This window comes from Monodon monoceros, unplaced genomic scaffold, assembly GCF_005190385.1.
Source record: "Monodon monoceros isolate NGI ecotype Baffin Bay Population unplaced genomic scaffold, NGI_Narwhal_1 Super_Scaffold_2, whole genome shotgun sequence".
In the NCBI taxonomy this organism is placed as follows: Eukaryota; Metazoa; Chordata; class Mammalia; order Artiodactyla; family Monodontidae; genus Monodon; species Monodon monoceros.
This window is the reverse complement of record NW_021703776.1, coordinates 9,162,091-9,186,370: the sequence shown is the minus strand read 5'-3', so window position 1 is coordinate 9,186,370 and position 24,280 is coordinate 9,162,091. Positions and strand designations below refer to the sequence as shown.

General features: G+C 51.8%; 1 protein-coding gene across 1 annotated transcript in view; it reads right to left on the bottom strand.

Moving 5' to 3' along the window:
• Positions 1-24,280, bottom strand: part of NUDCD3 (NudC domain containing 3) — a 72,780-nt gene that overhangs the window by 6,767 nt on the left and 41,733 nt on the right. The window contains exons 3-4 of the mRNA XM_029232913.1: positions 16,697-16,829; positions 8,057-8,200 (exon numbers count right to left, since the gene is read on the bottom strand). Of these exons, the coding sequence (XP_029088746.1) occupies positions 8,057-8,200; positions 16,697-16,829 (277 nt within the window). The remainder of the gene's footprint in view (positions 1-8,056; positions 8,201-16,696; positions 16,830-24,280) is intronic.

Below are 24,280 nucleotides of genomic sequence, written 5' to 3'. Positions count from 1 at the left end.
GTCCTGCATCCACTGAAGTCAACCAACTCCAGATCAAAAATATTTGGAAAAAAAAATTTCCAGAAACTTCCAAAATGCAAGACTTGAACTTGTCACACTTCAGCAACTGTTTACATAGTGTTTACATTGCATTAGGTATATGATGTGAAGTAAACAGGAGGATGTACGCAGGTTACATGCAAACACTACACCATTTATGTAAGGGACTAGAGCATCCTTGGACGTTGGTATCCTTCGGGGGGCGGGGGAGAGGTGGGGGGAGGGCTGGGTTCTGGAACCAATCCCCTGAGGATACTGAGAGACGACTGTAAATCTCCCGAGACAACAGACCCTTTAGACTCATTTTACTTGTATCTTCGTTAGTCGTCATCATGGCCAAGATCTCTCTAACATGTATTGTTAGCGCTTACAACCTCTGTAAAATACCCACTATTACCTCTACCTGGAAGTCAGCGCCTCGCCTGGATCGCCCAGCGCTACAGGCAGAACAGAGCCATGCTCGGGCCAGCAGCCCGTGATAGCGCTGTGGGGTCAGCCCAATCCCCGCCCCGGGGCTCTGCTGCTGCTTCTGCGCGTACGAACCACACACGGGGTGTCCCAGCCAGGTCCACACACACATCCAGGCCCGACACAGCTCGGGGGCTTGACGGGACTGACCCTGAAAACAAGGAGCCTGGTGGGCCTCGCTGCCCGGGCCTCGTGTGTCCACAGAACAAGTCTGCATGGGCACTCTGCAGACCCAATAAACATCAAGATGAGCCCAGCACCATAGTAAAAATAATTTAAGGTGAAATTCACATTAACATAAAATTAGCCATTTTAAGGTGAACAGTTCAATGCATTTAGCGCATTCACAAGGGTCTGAGCTATTACCACCTCTTATCGAGTTCCAGAACACTCTCATCACCACAAAAGGAGAACCCGTGCCCATGAGCAGTCACTCCCCACTCTGTCCCTCCCCCAGCCCTGGCAACAAATCATTTATTTGCCTGTTCTGGACATTTCCCAAAAACGGACCCACAGGCTATGTGCCCTGTGCCTGGCTTCTTTCACTCAGCACAACGTCCTCACGGTCCATTCATACGCTAGTGAGCCAGAACTTCATTCCTGTTTCAGGTGGAATAACAGAGTGCAGCAGCAAGAGGACACGGGTGAAATGTTCTTGGAATGGAGCTCAAGGATTCAGGTCTAAAAGTAACATCTTTGATAAAGCAGTCTGATGCTTTAACATTTGGTTTTGATTTTTTATTTTAACATTTTTTAATTTTTTTTTAAAATCAGGTTTGTGGAGGCGTAAGCTGGCACACAGTAAAATTCACTCTCTTGAGGGTGCATCCTATGAGTTTTGACAAATGCAGCCACGTAGCCACCACTGCTATCGAGCACACCCCAAAGCTCGCGGTCCCCTTTCGACGGCGATCCCCTCAGCCCCTGATACTTGCTTTGCCATTTCACTGGTCTGTGTCTGTTGGTCTGCTCTTCTCTTAGCGCAGTGGCCTGGTGTTCAGCCATGCTACGCGCGCATGGGGGTCACCCCCTGACATAGGCCGACGCACCTGTGGGTGGACAGGTGGGTGTTTCCAGGGTTCAGCGGTCAGCTACCAGGCTGCCTGCAGGGCTTTGTGGTCTCCTTTCCCCTTCGTAGGTATCCAGCAGTGGGACTGCTAGGTCCTATGGTAAGTGCACATGTAACTTTATAAAAACTGTCAAACTGTTTTCCAAACCACCTGCACGGTTTGGCCTTCCCATCCACAGTGCAGGGGAGACCCAGGGGCTCCACACTGTCACCAGTCCCTGCTCCTGTCGATTCTTTCCAGGAGCCAATCAAATAAGCGTGAAGTGACATGTCGCCGTGGTTTTAATTGGTGTTGCCTTAATGACTAACGACGTTGAGCATCTTTTCATGGGCTTATTTGCCATCTCATTTCTTAAAACATTCTATTTAGAATAATTTCAAACTTATAAGTCATTAGAATTATTCAAGTACAAAGAATACCTTTTCCTCGAGTCACCCACTGTTAACATGCTACGCCTTTTCTTTATCACGTGTGTGTGTGTCTGCACATACGCTCTCACTCTATGTGTGTAAGTTTATAATATGGGGTAAATTACCGGTATTTTTTTGGAATCATCTTGGCCCTTTACCCCTAATACTTCAGTGAGTGTCTCCTTCCTGAAGGTATGGAAGTTCTTTACTATAGTAACTTCAGCTCACCTTCCCTCCTGCACAGGATCCAGTCCAGGGTCCTGACTACATCTTAGTGGGCCTGTCCCCTTTCATCTGGAACATTCCACCGCCTTTGTCTTTTGTTGTTAAGGACCATCCTTCATTTGGGGTTTGTTTGGTGCTTCCTCCTGATTAAGCTCAGGGATGTGCCCCCGCAGGACCTGCACAGGTGATGCTGCAGCCCTCCTGGGATATCCCCCCTGCAGGCACAGATGTCACGTGCCACATTCCCAGGGTTCCTCCCTGACCCCATCTGCCCCACAATATGGCAGGGACACGACACTTCCAGCCCCAACAGGTGCTGTGCAGGGGCCAGCAGGGGCCTTCTCCTCCATGATGGAGCCACTTACGCCTCTGTTGTCCGCACCGGCTCCTGGACACGTAGCATCTCAATGGCTCACTCATTCCCATCCCTGATCACACAGTGCTCAGAGTGCCCCATCTTGGCTGGTCACGGGTGGTTGCTGTGACCTGATAACACACCCTCGTTCCTTGGCTTTCCTCCAGGTTCCTTTTAGCAATCGGTCCCAGACCTAGAATCAGTTTCTCAGGGGAACCCCTAGAGTGCTGGTTGAACAGTTTTCCCAAAATGTCCTCAGAGAAACTTCCAACTCCACATGGCTCAGCTCACCTCAGCACCCTGATTTGTGTGGTGATGATGACTCACCCACACTCATCTCCCTCCCCTCCTTTGTCACAGAACGCTGCTTCTATTCAGAGAGGGAGGCAGTGCGCCCGGCGAGGACGGCTCCTTGCAGCTGCCCGTACGTGGGATCAAGCTTGGGCCAAGGAGATGCAGGTGAAAGCTGTGGGATGGGGCTTCAGAGAGGCGCCTTGAAACAAGGACAGAGGACAGGGAGAGGCAGCGGGGGCCTGCTCAGCTCCAGGCGCTTCTGCGGGGAGGACGCGGCCCCGGCCAGACCGCTGGCCTCTCAGGGCTCTGCCGGAGGCGGCACTGCGGTGGGCAACCTCCTGGTTTTAATGTCGTCAACAAGTGTTTTAAGCTTAAACATTAAAGCACTGTAGGGCCAGACAGAACCCGGCCGTGGTGGGCTGTGGCTGCGAGGCAGGTGACCACGCAGTGCCAAGCTGCGTCTCCACTCTCCTCCCCCGCGGGACGAGGGGGCACGCGCTCTGTCCACCAGGAGCATGGTCTTCCAGTTCTGCTCGACACGTCCCTTCTATTCACGGGCAACTTCTCTAGAACATGCGGACTCGGGCTACCTGCTTCTCAACACCCGGTGGAGATCCAGGGGTTGGTGATGATGCCAAAAATGTGACCACCTTGAGAAACACGACGGGTCCTGGGAGACATGAGCACTGAAGGCCAAGAACTCGCATTTCAGTCCCTGGACTAATTTCCAGGCTTTGGGCTCCTGCCAAAATACTAACGTAATTTAACTTGTATTTTAAGCTGAACGATGGCCCCTCAGAGCCAGGCAGGGGGCCGGTGGCCACCAGCGACAAAACAGAAGTGGTGAACCACTTCACAGAGAAACACACATCCCCACTCGCAAACAGCCCAGTGCCAGGGCACACGGGGGTCTGCTGATGTCACAGAAATCCGACATCCTTCTTAGGGGAGCCCACGGCAATGGCCGAGGACTACACTCAGCCTGTCGCTCTGCTTTTGAGAGCTGCAATCTAAATGTGTGATTAAATACGGGCACGCAGCTCATACAAAACACTCTAGGTTCAAGCACCAGACACACCCAGTAGCGCGAGCTTTAAGGCAAGCAGATGAAGGCCTGTGGACACTCTGCAGCTACTGCACCAGCTTTAAATGACTCGAGTGTGGATCGTGTCAGCGTGTGGACTGGCATCGCCTCACGAATGGCTACAAACGCCGAGACCGCAGAGCCTCGAGGGCTCGAGGCCATGGCCTGCAGGTGCCCACGGCAGGGCCATTAGCCCCACCTGCAGGGAGAAACCAGGACAGTGAGCTGAGGTGGGTTCTGGGACAGAACAAGGCACGGGGGGAGGCCCCGATTTCGCATCTCGGGAACCAAGAAAGGAGCTTGCCTCAGAATCAAGAAGCCTCATTTAACATTCTCGAGTGTGGGAGGGAGGGAGGCAGGAGCTGTCATCCGGGTTTAGCTGCCACCCCTGCCTGCTCTGAAAGCCTGCCCGGGCGTGTCTGATGTGGATCCGGCTCTGGCAAGGAGGGAGTGGTGGCTGGGCATCAAGGGGCATGTCTGCACTGGCCTGCTTGGGAGGGCAGGACCCGGACCACGGACTCTGGTAAGGTGACAGGCACCCCTGGGGTGACCCCCTCCTGTCCCAAGTGGCCCCCACAGAGATCATGCCACGTAAGGCCTGGGCTAGTGTCCTGGGGCAGCCGTAACAAAGCGCCACACACTGCGGGCTTCAAACAAGGCTCTTATTCTCTCCGTCTGGAGGCTGGGAAGCCAACACCAAGGTGTCGCGGGGCTGCACTCCCTCCAGAGCTTCCAGGGGACCTTGCCTTGCCTTCACTTCACTCTGTGTCTGTCTCTTTTCCTCTTGTAAGGACACCTGTCACTGGATTTAGGGCCCACCTGGATAATCCAGGATGATCTCATCATCGCAAGGTCCTTAACCTCATCACATCTGCAAAGGCCCCATCTCCAAATAAGGACCTATTTGCAGGTTCTGGGATCTGGCGAGGACATCTGGGGGCCCCTTTCGGCCCACGCAGCCTTTAGGAGGAGGGCCCTTGGCTATTTTCCTTAGTCGCCCCAGTGCCCAGCACAGGGTCTACCACTTAGTGATAAGCAACCAACAAACGTCTGGGGATCGACCAACCAAGGCTCTGGGCCTCACTTTAAGATCGAGGAACGGAGGCCCAGTGAGGCTAAAGGCGGCCAGTGAGTGGGGCTGAGGCATAAAGCAGGCCTGGCCACCTGGGCAGCCACGCTCTCCCCCTCCAGAGGCTCGAGGGAATGGCACTTGTTCTGGTCAGCAAAGGCCCCAGGGTCTTCACACATCAAAGCCATGTGCTTACTGAGCTACAATATCATCTCAGATACGTGGTCCTCAATGTCACCAGTAAATAAATAATTACACTGAGAACACACCCAACCTTCAGCTCCATAAGCAGCAATGTCTCCATTAAGACACTGGCATCGGCTGTACCCGAGGACCGTGGTCAGGAGGAAGGCGGAGACAGGCAGGATCCCCGCAACTCCTGAGAAGGTGCACGCCAGGTGTGCAGGGGGCTGGGCTGGCAGGGAAGCTCCGGAAGAGGATGTGATGCTCTAAATTAAGTCCTCTTCTTTTTCTACAAGTGGTGGAGCAGCATTAGAAACGTCATGCCATCCACGGATGATGAAAGCCACTCGAAGGAACTTCGGGAAAGAACCAGCCCAGCACCTGCAATTCTGAGAGGTGTCTCCGTGGACCTCGCAGGGTTACGCAGGAGCAGAACAGCCAGAAGCCACGCTCACGGGCAGTGACAGGTGCACCGCAGCCCGTTCTGCTTCTTTATAACTCCTCGAGCAGCAGGTGCTTGGCAAAAGCAAACTGGAAAACTAAAAGGCAGTCAGGGCACAAGCCTCCCCCTGGAGCAGAGGAGGGCCTGGGACGACCACGGGGCCTGGGAGCATGACCGGACACCAAGGCCGTCTCATCAAGGTCAACAGGGAAGGCGACGCACCAGTCTCCCTGCTGGCCCGGGGCTGTTGGTCACAAGCTACGCTGCGCCGCTGCCAGCTCTCCTCCCCGCGCCTACTCGCTCCTGGGTGCCTTTCAGCTGAAAGTTAGAGAAGGAGGGAAACGGGAGGCTTCTGGGTCTGGGGTCTGGCTCCACCATGAGCAAGCTCTTCACCCTCTCTGAGCGCCAGCATCCTGATTTGTACAACAGGCTTGCAGAGATGAAACAGCAGCAGCAGGCACCTCACAGAGCCGGGGCCAAAGTGTACCCAATAGATGGAGGCCATAATTACAAGGAGTTAATGCCCTGGCCACGAGCCACGTCCGTATTCAGACGCAAGGTGCACAAAACACGCAAAAAAGGTGACACGGCTCTGGAACAGGCATGAAGAAGTCAACATCACCTCTGGCAACGAAAATCCCAAGAGTGAGGTACCTGGTTAACAACCACATCTCTGCAGAAGCCACGTCAAGTACAGGGAATCCTCGGTACCCTGATCACAACCCCGACAGACCTGTGTGTAAACAGTGGCTGTGGACCTTCAGCGTCCAGCAACGAGGTCAGTCTTTCCGTCCCAGGCGGGGACTCGAAGACAACAGGGCTGAAGACAACAGAAGCACCCCTCAGAGGGAGCAAAGCACAACCAGCTGTCTGCCGGGACGAGCTCTACGTGCACAGCTCTGGGCGGTCCATCAACCCCACACAGGAGGAGTGAGGCCCGGCATCCGTGGACAGTGGGGCACCCAGGATCACAGGTCCACGCTCCCTGCGACCACTTGAGCCATCACAGCGGCACCGGGAGAGGGTGGGCTGCCTGCTGCCCCCTCCCACTGGCTGCCTGCGTGACCTCAGGAGGCAGGGGGATAATGAGACCCTGGCTTCCTACTTCCCACAATCGTGGGAGGTGCAAATGAGACCATGCCCATGAAGGTATTCTGCAAATGGAACTGGTGGTTAAGAGCATGGGCCGTAGTCTGGGGAGCGGCACTGGGGGTGGGGAGGCACGGGGGTGAACAGACGAGCGACTGAACCCCAGGGTGATAAGGGGGAAATCATCATGACTGTTGCACACTAGTGGCGAGAAGCAGAAACCTCGGAAGGGCAGGGGAGGTGCGACAGAGCACGGTTTAAGCAAGACTCGGGCAGACTTGGCCGGCGCTCTGCCACCGGGTGTTCCTGTCACACAGAGGGGCCTGTGTGTGCTCGGGGGTCCCGGGCATGCCGAGACCTCCAGCCCCCCCAGCAGTGATGGAATGCTCTCCGCTCCACCGGGTTTGTGTGTCTGCGAGCTGCGAGCAGCCAGAAGAGAGCGCCGCGGGCCTTGTCGGTCAGGACCAAGCAGGCAGGCCCATGGGCACCTATTCCCAGAGAGAGTGGATCACGAAGAAACGGCACACTTTGCACGTATAAAGAACATGCCTATATAAAATTCTGAGGTCTTTTGTGCCTAAAGACTTAGTATTTTTCATCTTTACCCTTTTCACCACGCCCTGGTTAAGCATCCCAGCAGGAAGGAAGAGGAAAGGAACGAACCCAAATATATAGTCTCCCTTCGCTGTATGAAGCCTCTCTTCGCTGTACGAAGCCTCCCTGGGTGCTGCCCACTGACCAGGTGCAAGGCTCTGACGAGGGAGGATGGAGCCACCGAAGACTCTAGTAACTGGAACATGTACCCCTTCGTTTGGATCTTGCACCCTTGGCTAGCTTAGCCAGTTGAGACCCACTTTGTCAAACAGGCTGTCTGTTTGAATTTAGTAACTCTGCATCCCCCAGACTGGCATTCATGAAAGCGACCTGCCTTTTAATTTTTAACTTCTTTGGTTTTGCCATAGATGTAACTGAATCCCTGGAGAGCAGAAGCCTCTGGAACTGAGGGGGCATGTCCGGTGTGAGCACAGCCGCGCTCTGGGGATGATGCCCCAGCAGGACCTCCTCCGTGGTCACTGCATGCGGTCTGTGCATGGGCAGGACAGGAAGCAGTGAGAAACACTGCACTCCAGCGCCCCTCCGTTTGTTGCTGACACGGGCCCCACCTCAAGGAAGCAAGCAGTGGGACGCCGAGAGGCCAAGGCTGTAGATGCAGCAGTGACAGTCAGCTGAGGCCCACAAAGGTGCCCTTCGAGCTGCTCGGAAAACACCGAGGAAACTCCCCAGCTGGCAAAAATCAACACCCTCACAGCATCACTGCCCACACTTACCAAAACGCACTTCCCGGGTTCAAGGCTCCAGAGGGAGCTCTCGGTGTTGATCTTGTGGGTGAACTTTCCTTCCATGAGGACGCGCTCCCCGTTTTCCTCCAGCACGGCCACCCGGATGGAGCTGCTGCTGAGGGCCACAGAGACCTGGAACAGAGCGGAGGAGAATCATCTCGCGCTGGGAAGGTGGTGGCCGGCGTGCTCCAGGGTGGGAGGGAACGGAGGTCTCCAAGGCGCCTGACCACACACTGCAGGAGAACAAGATGCAAAACCAGCCCGAAGGTCATCAGGCTCTCTGAATGACGAAAACCATACCAACCAACTCACACGTGGAGCAGCCTCTGCATCATCGCCTCCTTCAAGGAAACGCACTGGAAGGTGCCTCGACACGCGCAACGGTGACGCGGGGGGCTTTGTGGGAACCGCTGGTTTCCCGCCGCAAACTCTACTCCGGTTAGGGGAGGCCAACTCCCTGGGCAGAGGGCAAGCAGGGCCGGCAGCAGGGGCTGTGCTCCCCCGACGCCCACCCTGCTGTCTGGCGTGGACAGCAGCCCCGCCCTGGAGGACACGCCCGGGGGGGGCAGAGCAGCCGCGAGCCCAGCTCTGCTGCCTGTCAGGAGCTGCTGTGCCATCTGTGGCCACAGCTCAGCTTTCACCCAGGAGGGTGAGGCCAGGTGCTCTGGTTTTATATTTTGTCTTTGTTCTCCCATCTCCTCATTCGCTGGAAATGCCCTCTCCCTGCTCTCACCGTCTGTCTCCACAACAGCGCTGGAGCTGCTGGACTGGGGGCCTTATTTCGTGTGTGTACCCCGGCCAGCAGGATCCCAAGCACGTGGACCCCAGGACGTTCGGCAGATCAGTAAACAGAGAGGAAAGAAAACAGAACTCCGGGTTTATTTTTCCCCCACTTCTTCTAAATTCTAAATTTTGTGTTTTATAACGTAAAAATCTTTTATAATAGTATTTGCATAATGTCCGCATTAGGACTTTCTCACGGGTGGGTGGTGTCAGTCAAGGCGTCAAAACAGCCTGGAGATGGCCCTCCCATGTCACTTGCGAAGTGCTTATTAAATGCACTTGAAAAGAAACCCTCAGTGTCACAGAATTTTCAAACTGGAGTCTACACCTGTCAGTGGAATCTGATACTATAACCTACCTGTATTTTAAATAACCATAAATAAGCGATGGAAAAGGAGAGAGATGCCTGCGCACACCGTGTCCGCATGCAGGCCCCAGGGGGGTCCTGTGAGCCCCAGCTCCAATTGCACCCAATTTCTGAGAGAATGTATCACTTAACTCGGTTCTGCTAAGGCACGGGCACAACTCACTACACTCCCAGCTGCCCAACAGCGGCCCAGCGCACTCCTAGACAGATGCAGACAATCGCTGGCCAAATCGCGTGTCCCTGACCACGAACTCGGATGTGCGGTGAACACCTGACAAAGCGGACCAAGGCTCCACCAGTCCTGGCCTCCCAGGAACAAGCTCACTTTAACAAATAAAATCCTCCAGCCAACTTTATGTAACAGGATAATTTCCAAACCTGGGTGAGCTTCTCACAACACTCGTCTCTTATACAAAGGGGATGTACCCAAGCACCGAGGGGAAACCAGACCAGAGATGCTTCCAGGAGCTCCACAGTTCAAGACGTCACTCTGGGAACAGGCGGCCGTCTCCTGAACTCCATGACCCACAGAGATGACAGGAAGAAAGCATGCAGAGAAAAACCCCAGACAACACAGGGAAGAAGGGAGAGGCCAGGACAGAAAAACTTTCAACAACTCTATGGAGAGGAAGGAGACGCATGTGGCGAGAGACAGCATGGAGCAGGGACAAGCACAGCTGAGTGGTGCTTCTGGCTGGCAGTTAGCAGGTATGGGGCATGGAAGCAGAGCGGCTGAGTCAGTCCACGGGCAGCCGTGCCAGCGGAAACCCCGTGAGAAGGGATAAGAACCCACTGTGTGCCATGGAGCTACAGGGGGCCCTGCTCCAGAAAAACTGGCCGGCAGTCTGAGGGAACTGGGTGGACACCCAGCCCAACACACTGCATGGCAAAGGCAGCCAGTCAACTCCTCAGCTGTGAGCAGCGATGGGAGCGGCAGACCTCAGACACGTAAAGGAGAAAACCATCAACCTCATCCCACACTCCGAAGAATGGGGAAGATTTTTTTTTTCTTTTTTTGCCGCACCACGCAGCATGCGGGATCCGACCAGGGATGGAACCTGTGCCCCCTGCAGTGGAAGTGTGGCATCCTAACCACTGGACCACCAGGGAATTCCCACTGTATTTTTAAAATAAAAAAACTAACAGGGAACTAAGGATTGCATTCTATGAGAAAAAGCAGCAGCACAAAAAGACTTAGGTTAAAAAAAAAAAAAGATTACAGAGCTAATTAGGAAAAAAGGGAATTCTAAAATATTTCCAATTTATACCCTCGGAGAGATCTGAGAAGATACGGTATCTATAGAACCAGAATAAAACATGAAAACAGAACTAGACAAAACAAACGCTTAGAAAAAAAGAGAGTGAAAATAAGATTTTCAACAGAAAAGCTGGAAGATAAAAGTCAAAGAAATCAAGGTAGAGCCAGGAACCAATCCAGGCAATCAGTTTGGCATTCCAGAAACTGTGACAGCAACAAGACAATTTTCCAGAGCTTAAGAAAAAATATGGCTTCAGTTTAAAAGGACCCACTGAGGGCTGAACAGGACGAATGAAAGACGACTTCCACAAACTCATGACATTTCATACCACTGAGTATTTAAAATAAGGTCTTAAAAGTTCCAAATAGGAGAAAAAAAGTTTACTCACAAAGAACCGGAATGGAAGACATTTCTAGAAGCAGTAACAGCGGATGTAAGAAGACAGGAGAATAATGCCTTCAATCTTGTTAGGGGAGATTTTTTTTTTTTGGCCACACTACACGGCTTGCAGGATCTCAGTTCCCCGACCAGGGATCGAACCCGGGCCACAGCAGTAAAAGCCCAGGCTCCTAACCACTATGCCAGCAGGAAACTCCCAGGAAAGTATTTTTTAAAGTTAGAATTCTATAAAAACTCAAACCACAAAATAAGCGGAAGTTTAAAATAACCGCATTTTAAGACATTCAAGAACGCTGCATTTATTGCCACACATCATTTCGAGAAAGTTACCTGAGTCTATACCACAACAAAATGAGGATGAAAACAGAGGAAGATCCTGGATGAGGAGGGGGGTCAAAATCCACTTATAAAATGAGTAAGTTCTGGGGATCTAATGTACAGCATGGTGACTGTAATGAACAATACTAAACGGTACATTTGAAAGTTGCTAAGAGAGTAGAACTTAAAAGTTTTCATCACGAGAAAAAATTTATAACTACGTGAGGTGATGAAGGTTAATTAAACTTATTGTGGTAATCATTTTGCTAAACATACACATCCCAAATAATTATGCTGTACACCTGAAATTAATACATTATATGTCAAATATATCTCAATAAAACTAGGGGAAAAAAAGAGGAAGATCCAACAAGGATCTAAAACACAGTGAATTTAACCTAGAAGTGCAGTGAAAAGAAGCTCCAGGATGCAAGCTATACAACCGAACCAGAAAATAATCAGTCCGGATGGGAGTCAGAGACGAGAGGGTCTGCAGGAAGTGATTTCTAGACAATACACAGTACTAGTGAGAGTCTGAATAATTCTGAGATTATGATGAAAGTGTACTATTTTTTGACAAGAAAAAAAGAAAGACGGCCAGAAACTCCAGAAAAACAAAAAACTATACAAGAAACTACTGATCCAAAGGGATGTAACGAAAATGGAGTAAGGACCTGCCAAGCAGCTTGACGGGAGGAGCAGCAGAGAGCAGAGCCCTGGGCGTAAGGGGTGGCGGGCTCAGGGCACTTGCACTCTCCGCGTCCCGACAGCCTGAGCCAGATGACACGGGAAACCCTAGGTCCCCTGAGACCTTCCCGGGCAGCCACTCTGGCTGGCAGGCACGGCTGAGGCCCTGGGGGCACGGCGGCAAACACCAGAGACCAGAACCGCCCTGGTGGGGCTGACAGAGGGAATTGGGGGGGGCGGGGGCGCGCACATCATCTGTGCTGAAGGTGGGGCCGCGAGGCTATTTATTCATAGTTGACAACTTGACAACATATGCATAGAAAACATCTGCCCAAAGATCCCAGGAACTAGTACTGTGATTTCTGAGGTTGGGGTGGGGGCTGGTATAGGATAAAAGGGCAGAGGCAGGAAAGAAACCTCTCCTTGTACATTTTATTCTTTTGAACAGGTAAATGTCCTATGCATTCAAACAAAAACAATTTTTTAACAGATAAATGCAGCCTATTAGCCTTTTCTGCTATGGAAGTTTCCTATAAAAAAGAGTCTTCCTACATTTTTTCTAAACGCCTTCTAAGAAGGGAACACCGGGTAATAGAGCTTTTAAGCACAAATTCCTACAGCTGAATCAAGCTCTGGGGCACAGCGTCACTGTACAAGACATGCCCAGGGGCCTTGGTGCTGTTCTGGAAGGTTCCCATGGTGAGGCGAGAGATGGCATGCAGCATGGCCGTGAGCCCACCAGCCAGCAGGAAGGGCCTCATCCGTCAGTAAAGACCATGCACAATCTCCGAGAGGAAAGAGAATACTGAGAAGGAAAGTAATTCACTTGTCACTCAATGTCATCCAGTCATGACTGTGTGCAACAATATCATGACATTTTCCACGCAAAAGACAACTGATCAGACAGGGAGGAGGTGGGAGCCGGGTCCTGCGCTCCACTCCACCACCGTCTCACCGGACAGTGTGGCGCCCTAGAGGTTTATGCCTCCAGGAGAGCTCTCTCATCTTCAAAATGAGAGTCAGACTAAAACTCTCTGGAGTTCAATTTTCCTGCATTAAAATCCTATGATTCAATGAAATGCCAGGTTTATAACCAGCCCCAGCTGGCATTAGCGATCACACACACAATGTCCTGATGGCAAAGTTCCTTCTCCCTACCCCATGGCTACGCTGAGGAAAGAATGCGGAACTCGGCTGCTTTTCCCGTGCAGAGCGGACAGAACAAAGAACGTGATGAAGCAAAGACCTAACTACATTTCACTGATGAATGAAACCAAAGCTTCATTTTGAGAAGTTTTCCGTTAGATGCACCAGCAAAATGATAAAAACAACACAGACAAAAAAACAGTCGCATGTAAAATAAGAACGCTTGAACTTAAAGCGTTACGCACATGCGTTTATCTGTTCCCCACTACCCTTGAGAGGCAAATACGTTTTCCACAGGGAAAAATCCGCAAGGAGTAAAGGAGGGGCAATGTTCTGAGGCCTCAAGCACCAAGCTACAGCTGGAGAAGGGGGGGCCCAGGACCCCCCTGCATTAACCCTCAGTGCTCCCACATCTACCCATTACCCCCAACACCCTTGGCCCCTCACACACAGAGCTAACTACAAACCCAGAACAACTGCGACTTCATCAGCTGAGCCGCTACAATCACAGCTACCAGCATGATGCTATCGGATAGGTGCCACAGACAAAAACCAAAAATAAACACTGCTGACAGGCAGCCGTGACAGGTACCGCAGGGAAGAGCTGGAAAGGAGCCAGCCCAGAAAGAAAGTGGCAACTCAGAAAAAACCCTTAGGCCAGCAAAAGCCGAGAGATACAAAATAAACTTATCCCTAGGTTTAAAGTGAGGCATGCCTAAAACTCTTTAGATCACCAAGAACTAGAGAGACCATGCATTTTTCAAAGGTTGCAGTATAAAAGCGACCTGGAATTTGAAAGTTGCTAAGGGAGTAAATCTTAGAAGTTCTCATCACACACACACAGTTCTGTAATATGGTGAGCGTGTTAACCAGACTTACTGTGGTGATCACTGTGCAGCACACACAGATATCAAACCATTACATTGTACACCTGAAACTAATATAACACTGTATGCCAATTATACATCAATTTTTTAATGATATGGGGAAAAATACTACTGAAGGAGAAAAAAAATTCAACCACGTAGGAGACTAGTGTAAATTAAGTCAGCAGGTGTCACAAAGTGCCAACACTAGATAAATAAATGCCTTACGGGGAACACGCCTCTTCCAACCCCGGCGTCACAAACACCCAGGCTCATCCACACCCCGCGAGTAGTGGGAGCGCTGGCTCCAGAGCAAGCCAGCATGGAGAGACCCTCACTGTCTCCGCGTTTCCCCCTGTGCACACCGCAACGCCTCGAAAGGCTGCTGGGAAGAAGGGCCCGAGGGGTGCCAACAGCCTGTTTATGCTCCGCACGGCACCCGCCACACCCTGGAACTGTACTGGCGCACCTGCTGTCATCAGCTGAGCCCCACGCAGGTCAGCTCCAGAGCAGCGATCTTGTTTGAGTCTTGGGGACCATCATGTGGTCAGTAAACGTCTAATGCAGGAATGAGCAAAACCCAGGGTTAGCCTCAGTGAAAGCGAGGCCATCTCCTCCCAGAGGTCACAACAAGTGGATTTAGGAGGCATAGGTATGACTGAGGCATGACGGTCTGTCCCTCAGCGCGATGAGACGAAGGACAGGCCCCTCACAACACACCGCTCATGGCAGGGCAGCATCGTGAGACTGACACCCCAATGACCAGCGTGCACATCTGAGATGCTGTTTTCAATGGGAAGGTTTCCCGGATGGCTGTGGGAAGTTCGGCAAGAGATGCCAGGTAACCTGTGTCTCTTAAGTCAAAGAAAGAGAAAATAACTAGTTGTTTTTTTTCTTTCTGGCCGCACAGCGCAGCTTACGGGACCTTAGCTCCCCGGCCAGAGACGGAGCCCTCATTATCGGCAGTGAAAGCGCGGGGTCCTAACCACTGGGACGCCAGGGAAGTCCCCAAAATAACTAGCTTTAGGTTGGGCCTAACACAAGTCCTTCCAGAGAAAGCTCCAGAAGACAGACACTAGACCAGGAAGCTGTAACATTTTTAGCCAAGTAGTGAAGTATAGTTACCAACGCTTTTCATAATTTATTCGCCTACACACAAGGCAATCCTACCAAAAATCAAAATGAAAATCAACACCTGACCCACTAAAACTCTAAAGGATGCTGAACAAACTATTCTGACAAGGAAGGTCAGCCTGCACCCACTATGACCCACCACAATCAGAGGGAACACAGTCATCAAAAGTAGGACTCTGTAGGGATGACCCCTAGTTACCTGGTCTGACCTGGATCCTGAAGTCCATTGGGTCACTGGTCACTGAGCCCTGGTGAGATCTCCTGGGATGGGGTGGGAAAAGGAGAAAGGGAGGAACGAGCAGACAGTGCTGCTGCAGCCACCATCTCCATGACACCCTGACGCACACCCACGTGGAGCCGTGAAGGCTCAGGGGCTCCTGTCCGGCTCCTGTCTTCTGTGCTGCAGAATGAACTGCATTCGTCTGACACTGGCGGAAAGTAGCAGTATTCTTAGAGGCTTCCCTGGGCCCCACCCGGACTCCTGCACAGGGCAGGCCTGTTTTAGGTAGAGCCTAGGGAACCAGGGAGGGAGCAGCAGGGGCCTCAGGACGGGGGTGGGGTGGAGGGGAGGCCTGGAGGGGCTCGCTCACTGCCCAGAACCTGGATCCACACACGTACCCAGACCAGCAGGAGCCACTTTACAGGGCATCGTTTCTCGAAAATGTATATGAAACTCAACTTCTGTTTTACATACTCTGGGACCTTCTCTTTGAAAGAAGCCAGCAGTTATTTCGCTTTATCAAGTGAGGAGTGGGACACAGGGAAAACAGCATGAGCTTCAGAAGCAAACACACGTGAATCAAACCACGGCTTTACCACTGCACCCATTCAGCCATTCACTCCTTCAGAAACATTTGGGCAGTGCTCACTGGCCCCGGCACAGCAAGAGTGACGGAGACACATGGTGACTTTTCCATGTCACCTGGATAACCAAGTAACTTCTCTCGCCCTCAATTTCTGATCTATAAAACATAAAAGATACTACTTACTTTGCACGTTGTAGTTTCTCATTATGACTGAAATAAGGAAACAGTTTCTGGCATATATCGGAATTTTTTATATTACGGATTATAGTAACAATGTCCCATTTCACGTGAGAGTTTTTCCTTTGAAGTGATGCCTACCTGTTTCCAACGAGCTACAATCATGTTATTCTCAGCAACGTCCCCAAGTAAACATCTCTCTCCTGCTAAAAGATTAAATTTCTACTCACTCAAGCTCATTACGATGGAGAAATCAACTCAAGCTGTAAACGTTACAACTCCGCAGAGCACAGGACTGGAAGTCCACTTGTCACTACAGAACATGTAGTTCTTTGCTTTGCCTCTTGGGACTCCACTTTCTCCATCTATGAAATGGGTATAACAATAATTGCTTTGCCTACTCTGTAGTGCTTTTGCAGAGACTAAAGGCAATAAATGATATGAAAATACTGTCATTAAAAAGCAACAACAAAGCTCAGGTTCTATTCACATAGGGGGCTGAGCTGGGTCTCATACTTGACGTGGTTAAAGAGGATATGGGGTGGCAGGCTTGTGACTGCAGAAAAGAAGTGGTTTTGTGTTGGTGGCGAAACGGGGAGACCAGCTCCAGTGCAGCCCACGGCCTGAAGCCTATGGCCCAAGGAAAGAAGCTGAGCAGAGAAGCTGGGAAGAACCCCCGAGGTTACCTGCTTGCCCTTCACCACGTGCTTGGGCACCGGCACCTTGAGCTCCAGGTCAGTGTAGTCCTGGGACCAAGCGTAGTTCTCACGCACAGCACCATTGTAGCTGTCGGGGTTTCTCTGGAACTGCTCCTGCCTCCTGAGAAAGAACAAGAAGTAAGATGACAGCCCAGGCCCACACACAGGGCAGGAAGGCCACAGGGGAACCCAGGTACATACTGTCTCTAGGTTGTGAGAATTTCCACCTAATCTCACTTGGTTTTGCATCTAAAACTCTCCCTCTCTCTGGGCGATTTCGTTTCTGACCCCCCAGCTCGGGCTTCCTGGGAGGTCACAGGAACAAAGGGAAAAGCCAAGGAGAAGACCCTGAGTGCAGCACCCTTAAGGTTAGGGAAAGTATCCGCCACCACAGACCACGGCACAGCCTGGTCCTCCCGGTCTTCATGAAGCTTAGAAACCAGGCCAGCCCACAAACCAAAGAGCCTCATTAATAAAATCCTGAGGGGACTTCCCTGGTGGTGCAGTGGTTAAAAATCTGCCTGCCGATGCAGGGGACACGGGTTCGAGCCCTGGTCCGGGAAGATCCCACATGCCACGGAGCAACTAAGCCCGTGCGCCACAACTACTGAGCCTGCGCTCTAGAGCCTGAGAACCACAACTACTGAGCCCACACACCACAACTACTGAAGCCTGCACGCCCTAGAGCCTGAGTGCCGCAACTACCGAGCCCGTGTGCTGCAACTACTGAAGACCACACACCTGGAGCCCATGCTCCGCAACAAGAGACGCCACCGCAGTGAGAAGCCTGCGTACTACAACGAAGAGTAGCCCCCGCTCACCACAACTAGAGAAAGACCGTGTGCAGCAACGAAGACCCGACACAGCCAAAAAAAAAAAAAAAATCCTGGGGCTTGTGGGTGCCTGGTTTCTCATAAACTACTTGGCAAAACAAGTTCAGCCTACAGCTGCTCAACTTGAATCCTAATCCAACACCAGCCTCCATTTTCTCTCGGTAAATAAATGAAAGCCAAGGCAATGTACTAAACTGCAGGCTTTCCTAAGATGCGAGCAGTGTGCTTATGAGACAGCCTAGAAAAAACCCAGTCAGCCAAATCCTCCTGTACACGCATTACCAACCCAGCACAGATGCAAACAGGCATGGCCAAGAAGCTGATGTTAAAAATAAAGTACAATAAAAGACTTGCCACAGAATTTAACAGTGTTAATGATAGTATGAACACCATACAAAAATAAGTGTAGAGTCCATCATAGTGAGTTTTAGATCTAAATTAAAGACAGAAGCTTAGTCGGGGAGGAGGCAACACCTATGAGGAAGGACATCCCCCAAAACAGATTCATTCGGCCACCTTCTCCTGCCCTTGGAGAGCCCAGCAGATGCACCTGGAGGGAGAGGCCGACGGATGAGATCCCACTCACTGTGAGCATCTGATGTGTGCAGATGGAAACACCCAGAAAAGGGTCAAGAACACGTGTGCCCCATCAGCCCTCACCTCTGGTCAGGAGGAGTTGGGAGCGGTGGTTAATGAGGACGCACTTTTTCTGGCAAAAGTTTTAAGCCAAGAACATGTTTACCTCCTGTGGGTATGCTTTACACACCTTGTATCTGAGGCTGGGCGTCCATCACAGCCCAGGCTCTCTGGGCTGGTAAACTGGCGGCGGCTACAGGCTGAACCACGTCCCCCAAAATTAATACGCTGAAGCCCTAACTCTCAGCACCTCCTTTGGAGACAGGGTCTACACAGAGGTAATCCAGTTAGAACGAGGCCGTGAGGGTGGGCCCTGATCCAACGAGACCGTGTCCTTAAAGGGAGAGAGATCCAGACACGAAGACACACGCACAGAGGGACAACGTGTAGAGACTCGGGGAAAAGACAGCCACATGGCGACGGCGAGGTAGCTGCAAGTCAAGGGACGCTGAGGGCTGTCAGCCACCCCAGAAGCTGGAAGAGGCAAGGAAAGGTTCTACCCAGAGTCCCAAGGGAATGCAGCCCCACAACACCCTGATCCTGGACTTACGACTGCACAACTACGGGAAGATTTATTTCTGTTGATCTAAGCCACCCAGTTTGTGGTACTTTTTGCAGCAGTTTAGGTCAGGGGCAGGGCTGGGCACTGACCAATCAGAACAGATGCCAGCCCCAAACTACCTGCTCACGTGGCCAGGGAGGGATGGCGGGCCCCTGTGGGGCCCTAGAGCCACAGAGGAAGCAGGGTGGGGCAAAGGAGACGGGAACGGCCAAAGCCTGACCACAGGGTGGTCAGAGTAAGCCTGATGCGGATGCCACCAAACGCAAGCGTCTGCAGAGGGGCTTCCGTGATGCGAGGAAAGCTTTCAATATACTACAGAACTGACAGAGGACATGCAGCTTTTGTGCATGGTACAGGTTCAGTCTTCTAAGAAAACACACACACAAAGACGTGTGTGTATGTATAAAAGGAAGTCCATTAAGCCTCTGTGGTTGTCTCTGGGTAGCAGGATCACAAGCAGTTTGATTTTCTTTTCTGTATCTTTAGGTATTGTCCGAATTCCCTACAACATGCAGACACTTTACCACCAGGAGAAAAAGAGCTCTCTTTAAGAACACACTGACAGGAGACGGTGATCTGCCCTGTGGCCCCCACTCCCGGGAGCTCTCCAGTGGCCACGCCAGCCTGCTTGCCTGCTGAGCCCCTGAAACAGGTCCGGGGGACAGGGTGGCCCAATACCCACGTGTCCCTGACCCACAGGCTTCCTCCCCGCTCTAGCACCTACTGCAGCTGTAAAGCTCACATCTGACAAACACTTGAACGTGCACAGAATACCGCCAATGAGCACCAAGTAACAGGAGGGGTGGGAGCAGGCCTGACCCTCCCCGTACATCTTCTCTGCATGGCCTTTTGAATCGTGTGTGTACGTTACCTGTGTGAAATAATCAAGGTTATGAAAACACGGAAATAAAATACCCACACACAAAATAAAAGCCTATGTGGCCTGGCACTGGCAGAGGTTAGGAAATAAACTTAAGGACCCTCAAAGTGGGGGGACAGCTACTTCCCATGACATACGGCTAAGCCCTTATCGGCTGCCATCCACGTGGGCCCTCCGACCAGGACGGCCAGCAGACGAGCAGAGGACGGGAGATGCCATGAGGTCACACCTCCTCAAGGGGCCACCCTCCACCCCACGGGCGGCTGTGCTCAGGGAACCCCCTCCCCCAGAGCAGGAGGGGCGCTGCTCAGCAGGCGCTTGCCCCCCTCCCCCCAGACCTGCAGCCTCTTCCCAGCGGAGCCAGGAGAGTCACTCCCAGCACAGAGCAGCAAGCTGCTGGGCGTTTTTAACTCTAAAAATCCACCTTCTCTTTAAATACAGTTGATTACTTCCAGCCAACAGTGTGCAACAGTAAGTCTCCTGCCATGTGCAGGTGCTCTGGGCCCCCGCCCTCACCCTGTCCCCCACCAGCCTGCGGCCACCCCCCTGCAGCTGCTGGCCAGCGCTGGGGGTGGGGAAGGGGGAAGGAGGAGCGTGAGTCAGCAGCCAGGGCACCGCGGCGGTGGCGGGCGGCGCTGGCCACAGGCCTCACTGCAGCCCCCACGCCTGGAGCCGCAGCAGCGGATTACAGGGTTGCGACCGTGTTAAAGGAAACGCCAGGCCCTGTGTCTCCAAGGGACCGGCTCTGCTGGGCAGACGCCCACAGCCAGCATCACCTGCACAGGTGGGGGATGAGCTCAGGCCGCCCCCGCTCTCCCCCTCCACGCCCCTGCGCCACGGCAGCGTGGGAATTAGAACAGCCAGTGGCAAGTAGGAGTCGTCGCGGGTAAAAGGGGTCACAGCCCCCAGATAAAGGCTTTTGTGCAGCAGGCTGGAGCCCATACAGGGAATGGGTTATAATTCGGGGAGAAGCTGGGGCTGCTCTCAGGCCCCTTCCCAGGCTCCCGGGGTTGGGGGTGGCTCCCCCTACGTGAAGACAGGTGCTGGGCAGTGATCACCAGGTTCCCAGAGCCAGAAAGAGCTGCTTTCACCCTGGAACATCCTGCCTCCACACACTCACACTTGCCCCTCATGACCTAAGGCAAAGGCCACCTCTCCACTGTCCTCAGTGGTGCCCAGGTGTGACAGCTCTGGCCACACCTCCCTACCCACCTGTAGATGCCACTGCCCCTGAACCCAGTGGGAGGGGCCGCGTGTACGAGCACACGTGTCGTGCGTGGGTACGTGTGCATGAGCACATCATGTGACCATGTGTGCTGTAAGCATGTGCATGGTGTGTACGTGTGGTGTGCACGTCTGTTATACACATGTTTGTGGTGTGTGTGCGTGTACGGGGTGTATTAGGTGGTCAGTAGACAGCAGCTCATCCTCTCTCTTCACAGACCAGCTCCATCTCTCATCGACTTCCTTCTCTTCTCACTGATCCCACCATATCCCACATGTGGATGGGAGCCATTGGAAACACAGTGGTTTTTCCTCTGGATTTCTGCATCTTCCAACCTATACAAAGTGAGCATTGTTAGAACACTTGCCCACCTCGGAGCCCCAACTCCCTGCTTCGGAAGCCCAGCACCAACTGTGCCCTCCTGGAAGCAGGTCCCCGGGCAGCATTCTCAGCACTGCAATGTGACTGTCGGGGCCTGGATCCTTAGCCATTGTGACTGCCTGGGATGACCACGCCACACCATGTCACACTTCACCTCTGCAGCTGAGAAAGGAAAGGGTCAGATGGCAGCGTCGGTCCACATGACCCGCCCAGAGGGCGCTCTGCACCAGGCGCCCCACCGTCCTCCCCAGCCTCCTGCCCAGTCTCCTCTGGGGCCCCCCACCTGCAGGATCCTTTCTAGTACCTGCCTCTTCTCAGCTCCTCAGGCAACAGGAGCCAACACCACCGGGCCCCAGGTGCGGGGCTCAGAGCCCTCTACACCAGGCCCAGTGGTCACTGAAAACCCCGTGTCCACAGCACTCAAGGCCCGAGGCCGACCCCATGTCACTGGGTGCCAGTCATGAATCCTCAAGCAGGTCATGGCACTCTGGTCCCTGGTCCCCAACCATAAAACCAGAACACTGACAGCTCTGTCCCAAAGAGTGGCCAAGAAGAATAAGCGAGACAAACGTGTAAAATGGCCCAAACGGGAAAATGTTCAGGGTCACTGCCCTCTGCGCGCTGGATCACTGCCCTCTTCAGTGCCTTCCCACCCAGTTAGAAAGTCCGCCTACGGACGCAAGACTCAACAAGTGACTTTTATGAATAGAGATTTCTTGACCTTCTGGGGCATTCAGGGAGGGAAGTTATGCATTATGCCTAATAAGCTTCCAGTTCTACCCTTGAGTTTCTTTTTAAAAATCTCACATCAATAAGTTTATCTACACTGATCTCACCAGTTTAGCATCTGCCACCAATCGGTCTCCCCAGACAGTAGCGGGCCTGCCTCACCGACAGGACCAGAGCCCCTGTGGAGGGGTGGCTAGTCTCCAGCCGGCCTAAGCTAAGTGGTCCCCTGAGAGCAAAGATGCCGTTCAAGGTGAGGAAGGTCCCACGAGAGGCACACGAGACCCCCAGAGGGCTCCTGCTGGCCAAAGATGGGACAATTTGAGCATCAAAAAGAATAACGTGAAATAGTTAAAGATCCATGAGCTCATAAAACCCCAGTGGTCACCTCTGGTGAGCAGAGCATAGCTCAGTCTGAAAATTAATTTAAAAAAAAAAAGGTTCTACAGGAACTGGAATTTCAGAAAAGCCAAGTCCCTCTATAAGGATTCCAGAAAAGCCAAGTCCCTCTATAAGATAATAAATGAAGGTATAACAGAATGAGAAAATCACCACTGTGTAAACTACAATGGAAACGTTGAGGCTGGGCAGCATCCCTTGACAGACGCTGAGCGCTAGGTGAGCGGCAGATGGGAGTCTGCCCACGGAAGGATCAGAAAATCACCTATGTCCGCAACAGCCAGGTACCAGGCACCTCCTGAGAGAGCCTCACCTTTGCTGTAGTCCTGCACCAACGCTGGGCCTTAAATCCACCCCACCCCACAGATCTAATCACTAGACTATAGGGAGCACAAGGGACAGAGAACATCTTCATCAAAACCATGTACATTGGGGCTTCCCTGTGGTGCAGTGGTTAAGAATCCGCCTGCCAATGCAGGGGACACGGGTTCCATCCCTGGTCCGGGAAGATCCCACATGCTGCAGAGCAACTAAGCCCGTGTGCCACAACTACTGAGCCCACATGCCACAACTACTGAAGCCCATGTGCCCTAGAGCCCACGTATCACAGCTACTGAGCCTGCATGCTGCAACTACTGAAGCCCGTGCGTCTAGAGCCCATGCTCCGCAACAAGAGAAGCCACTGCAATGAGAAACCCGCGCACCACAAGGAAGAGTAGCCCCCGCTCACTGCAACTAGAGAAAGGCCGCGTGCAGCAACGAAGACCCAACGCAGCCAGAAAAGCAACAACACCAAAAAAAAAATAAAACCAGCCAAGTCCAGAATCTGGAAAATTACAATAGACAAAACTCTAAGTTTCTTTACAAATAAATGGCATAAAATGAAAAAAGAGAAGGGAAATGATTCTAAATTAAGAGACTTAGAAGATACAGCAACCAAATGTAATGTTTGGACCTGCTGGAATACTATTTTGAAAAAACTAACTGAAAAAAGACATTTTGAGACAATCAGGAAAGAGTGAACACAGACTGGACATTAGATGATTATAAGGAACCATAAATTTATAAGTTATGATAATTACATTAAGCCCTTATTTTTTTTTACTGAAGTATATATATGGGTGAAGTCTGTGATTTCTGGGATTTGCCATATCAAAAAAAAAAGTCTGGGATTAGGGAGAGAAATGAAACACGAATCATGACATGCTGCTAACAAGGAAGGGGGGGAACCTCGTGGACATTCATTATGCTACGCTTTCCTTTTTGTGTCACAAAACCTGAAGGGTTTGTCTTGGTTATGCACCCAGGAGTGGGCCTGCTGGGTCAAGAGTGTAAAAGTAAGCAACCCACCCTTAAAAGGCAGTGCGAACTCATTTCCAAGGGCTGCCCCAATTCACCATGCACCAGTGGTGTGCACGGGGTCCCGTCAACCCACGGGGTCATGTTCAACACTGTCACACTTTCTAAAGTTTTATGAAGTAAAAATATATAAAAAATAGTATTTCCGTATGGTCTTGATTCACATTTCTCTGCGTATTAATGTTAACTGGCCGTATATGCGACTCATTTCTGTGAAATTCCTGCCATGGCTTTTGTTTGTGCTTTCCCTGGTTTGAAGAAGTTCTCTATAAACTTTTGATAAGAATTCTTCGTTGGTTTCATAGTTTACAAACGACTTCTCCTGGTTTATTAACTTGTCTTCCTACTTCCTTCCAGATGTTTGATTAACTCAAGTTCCATCACTACCACCAAAAGATCTTCACAGCTCCTCACCTCCTTGAGGTCTGAAGGGTGTCGTCGCGCCTATTTTCTAACAGGAATACTCTAATTTTTTAATCTCTACTTTTTGGAGTTATTGCTCCCTTTGCATTCAACATGGTTTCCTTGTGTAGTCTTTTCTTCTCTTGACCAGTTGTACCAGGAGCTTGTC